This window comes from Falco naumanni, chromosome 6 (genome assembly GCF_017639655.2).
Source record: "Falco naumanni isolate bFalNau1 chromosome 6, bFalNau1.pat, whole genome shotgun sequence".
Classification (NCBI taxonomy): domain Eukaryota; kingdom Metazoa; phylum Chordata; class Aves; order Falconiformes; family Falconidae; genus Falco; species Falco naumanni.
Window position 1 is genome coordinate 34,422,651 of NC_054059.1, and position 4,351 is coordinate 34,427,001.

Genomic DNA, 4,351 nt, shown 5'->3' on the forward strand with positions numbered 1-4,351 from the left:
CTCTACAGGTTACTACACCTCATTCTTACACAGGCCTTCAGCAACGTATGCTGCACTTGATTTCCAAGTCCTTCTCTCCAGATCTTCTCAGAGTTGATAAAGCTGAAGAACTCAGAGGGGAAGGAGAAAGAGGACAGCATGCCCTCTAGGAATGTGTGACTTGGTAGGGCCACTCTGCATCTAGCTTTGGCCTCTGATAATTGTTGGTGCTGCAGTACACACTTCAGGGCTTCCAGGAGAGGGTCCCGGATCATAATTAGACAACCATGGATTCTGTTCTCCTCCCACTGCTGTTGAATTCCCTTGAAAGTATGACAAACCTTCTTAATGTGGTTTAACCTATGCAGGTTAGGCATCCTCCTTAGACCAATGTCTGTCACTCACTATTCACATTCTCTATAAGTAGCCGAGGATAATATATTTTTTTGTTTTGCAGGTCCCCTGACTGACCAGTCTCGCACCTGGAGTTTCCCAGGAGAACCAACTAATTCCTCATTACTGGCAACACCAATGGATTTTAACGAACAGCCATTTCCTGGGATTGAGGGCAGAACTGAAAAGGAAGTAATATCTCCTTCTGCACCTAGTAACGTAGTGACAGAGGAGCCAGTTGTAGCTGTCAAGGATGAAGTATCCATCCTGGGCTCACCTGATGAGAAACCAGCAAATGATGTTGTTACAACAACAGTGAGAAGCCCCACTACTCATCTTCCTTCAGTGGTTCATGTAACTCCTTCAGAAGCCTCAGGCATGGTCCATGAGCCCGAACCTAAAATCCCTAGCTCTTTCATACCAGACACTAAAGACATGCCTGAGCCCTACTCTACCACCCATCACGAGGGAGGCATCATTGCCACCCCCACGATGACAACTCCAAAGGATGTGGTTCCTACACATGAAGAAGTTTCTGAAGATGGCTCTGGAGACCCGGTGAGGATTAATAGCTTGGATACCCTTTCCAGGGAAATGGCTTTAATAGTATGTAGTAAGTTTGTTTTGCAGGAAAGGGTGGTAATTTGTCAAAAGCAATGATTGATTTGATTTAATAGGATATATTGGTGGAGGGTTTTAGAGAAGAAAAAACAAAGCTGTGGAAAGTCTCCAAGATAGATGTGATGAAACATGAATAACCTGCCTTGTATGTGCCAACAGGGAGACTTCATCTTGACCAAAGATGAGGATTTGGTCCCCACCCAGAACTCAGAAGTACCATCTGACTCTGGGAGGAATGCCAAAGCAGCAGGAGCCTCAGGAATTATGGACAGAAAAGAAGTTCTTGGAGGTACCTGATATTCTGGATTTCTAGTTGGTAAAAGCAGCTTCTTGTAGGAGTCTTCCAGGCAGCAGAAGCTGCGGTTCTGCAAATACATCTCTTGAGCATGAAAGCCAACCTTTTATGTCAGACCCCTGAAATGGGAGTGGTGATTTATGATGTCCTAACAGGGACAATAACAACCTGCTAATACCAAAGCAGCCACTGGTAGCTATCTGGACTTTTATGTTTAAATCTATTACTTTTCTCCTCTCCAAAAATTACAGTAAAACTGCTGTAATGCTGCCCGAGTCAAATCCCTAGAGTTGAACAACATAGCCTTGTGTGCTTTGCAGCATGGCCCAACGGGAGGTCTGTTTCTCTAGGCTTACCTCGTGTAGATGAGCAGGCTCTTGATAATGACAGAATTTGGGAGGGGGAAAAAGGAGAAATTAATTTCTGGAAGTCCTGAAGTCAGGGACTGCATAGTAAAGAACAATCTGGATCTTAAAATCCAAGTAGCATTATCTGGTGTGGTGTCTAGACTAATTTGTGGCTTTTCCCCCTTTCTAGGTGTAATTGCTGGAGGACTAGTAGGCTTGGTGTTTGCAGTGTTTCTAGTTGCATTTATGCTGTACAGAATGAAGAAAAAAGACGAAGGCAGCTATTCACTGGATGAACCAAAACAGTCTAATGGAGGATACCAAAAACCACACAAACAGGAAGAATTCTATGCATAAACACTGATCTTTGGGACACTTCTTATTCCATCTTTCTTGGACTCTTCTCTCCCTGCACGTGGACCTCCTAGTGTGCTTTGCATTAAACTTAAGCCATATGATCATTGGATTATTTGCCCTTACCACTTTGCCATTGGAAATTTTATAACTACAAAGTAGATCTGGATTCATTGAACATTCCCTGCTGTCTTGCACAACTTTTTTTAATATTTTTTTATATATAAAGTGGGACTGAAGTTCCTAAATTCACTTTGGTTTATCTAAAGACTGCTGGGGCAGACGGTGGGGAGAAGATAAGGGAGCACTGTATGTATAAACCTTGATATTTAGTGAAAGGTCTAGCAAGAATAAGCAATTATCCGTGCTCAAATTCTGTATAGCAGGGATCCTTCCTATTTAACTCGTAGATGTGTTTTGAGTGTAACAAATGGCTGCGCTGGGTAGACGTTTGGTACACTGCAATCCTCTAGCTCTTTCTAACTGCCATATTTGGAGCACTTAATGCCTATGAAACATAAAGCTAAGCATGATTTCCAGAGAAAGGAGATGTGAGGGGCTGGGTAAGCAAATGACTGTCACATGGTTTAAAGTAACTTACATTTTGGAAGCATTATCCCATACTCGGAACCAGCTCCTAAGCAGTTGGTGCATACACTAATACAAAACAAACCCCAAAACTAAGTGGAGAGTTCATTCTACCAATAGCATTGGACTGTCCCACAACCCTCTTGCTCTTTCTAGGCTTAGGTAAGAAGTAGATTTTTCTAAGCAGTGTCATCTCGGATATTCCCTCCTAGGTGCCGGATCTAGGCTGGGCTGTCATGCTGCCCATACTCTTATCCCATGCTACTGTGTAGTCACCAGGTGACTGATTGTGTGTTGTAGCACCTACCTCTCTGTGCACTGTTTACAGTGGTTGTCTCAGAACGTGGTTTGCCGTCTGCCACAGAATACCATGGCACACAGGGGTGGAAGGTAGAAAGCAGCATATCATGACTTTGCAGCTAAGGAGCAGAGAAGCACTGCAGCTGGAACAAGCCTGATGAAGGCTTAGTGTAGATGGCCTTAAATATATTCAACAGTTGGCATGCTTGGCTCTCACAACTCCAGAATGGCTCTTCCGAAGCTGTTCCTGCACTTTGGAGAGAAGCAACTTCAGGGATGTCAGACTAGCAAGGGCCAAAAAGCACCTTCTGAGGAAAGTTTGGATGCCTGAAGCTGTTGGTGGTCAATGTGCTGTTAGATGCAAGGCACTGAGGCCTCATTAAGGGTCTGGAGTTCTCCAGAGTATCTCAAACTAAGTGAGAAGAAAAGCGTGGTGTTCTGCACAAGCCTTACTTCTGCTCTGCCTTTGGTTAGCTTCTTGCAAGTTTGGTTTCTCATCATTCAGTGCAGAAGGTATGGGGTGGGTGGAGGAATGTTTACAGCGGATGTAAATATTTGTACTGTTGAGGCAGAGGGAATGATTGGAGAATATTGCAACAGTTGGTACAAATGTTGCACATTAACAGTAAAACTTAAAAACCTGTGTAACTTAAATGAAGTATAAAACACTCCTGAGCTGCTATGCAGCTAAAATTGGTGCCTTCTCAGCAAACCCAAGGGAAAAAAACCCAAACACTTCTTGATTCCAAACCCTTCTTTATGCACAAAGAAAACTTGCGCATATGTGTAGCTGGTTGTTTGCAAGTAACGCTGCAAAGTCCATTACATAGTCTTTTTTTTTTTTTTAACTGAATGAATTTTTATAGGTTAATGCAATGACCAGATGGTGTTAATTTCAGCTGTAATTCTTTGCTCTGTATAGGAATGTAGAAATACTGTTTGATAGGTTTATCTATGAAAAGTCTTGTAAAGCAAAGTCAGATAAAGTGGTAAACTTCAGTTGTACCTCACAACCTTGCTAGGGGGAAAGGAAAAAAAACTGTATATTTTGGTAGTCTAAACTGACGGTTTGTGAAACAAACATGACATTCTGTGTTATTTAAGTGGTACAAATGAAATATGAGTTCTAACAGAAGATGCAGCGTTCAGTTATCTGCATGCCATGTAAAGGTATACTGCAATAAATGGCATTTTGGCAGGAATGAGTCTGATCTGTGAACATTGCTCTATATAATACTTCACAAAGTAGATGCGTGTTTTTAAGATTGCCCAGGTCTTTAAGGAAGTTGTATTCAAGTATGGAAATGTGAATTTTGATGCTAAACATACAGAGGTTCAGCTTGGAATTTGAAGGGTATGAGTGTGACCTGCTTTCCTCCTACCCTGTCCTGGGTGTCTGGGTTGCCATGAGTTGCTCTGCCCTGAGGTAGTATAGGATATGAACAGGGTGAGGGGAGACTTGAATGAAATCTCT

At 42.6% G+C, this 4,351-nt stretch overlaps 1 protein-coding gene across 1 annotated transcript; it reads left to right on the plus strand.

Annotated features, from left to right (window-relative positions):
* The first annotated feature begins 400 nt into the window (after positions 1–400).
* LOC121090412 (syndecan-1-like) lies at positions 401–4,079 on the plus strand. Its single transcript, XM_040598937.1, has 3 exons — positions 401–930; positions 1,153–1,282; positions 1,826–4,079. The coding sequence occupies exons 1-3, from the start codon at positions 511–513 to the stop codon at positions 1,990–1,992; spliced, it is 717 nt and encodes a 238-aa protein (XP_040454871.1). The 5' UTR covers positions 401–510; the 3' UTR covers positions 1,993–4,079.
* The last annotated feature ends 272 nt before the right edge of the window (positions 4,080–4,351 follow it).

Excerpts from the sequence above, each read along its gene's own strand:
- LOC121090412 (XM_040598937.1), top strand. The coding sequence starts at position 511 with ATGGATTTTAACGAACAGCCATTTCCTGGGATTGAGGGCAGAACTGAA. Across the intron at positions 931-1,152 it reads AAGATGGCTCTGGAGACCCG|GGAGACTTCATCTTGACCAA; the intron begins GTGAGGATTAAT and ends ATGTGCCAACAG. Across the intron at positions 1,283-1,825 it reads CAGAAAAGAAGTTCTTGGAG|GTGTAATTGCTGGAGGACTA; the intron begins GTACCTGATATT and ends CCCCCTTTCTAG.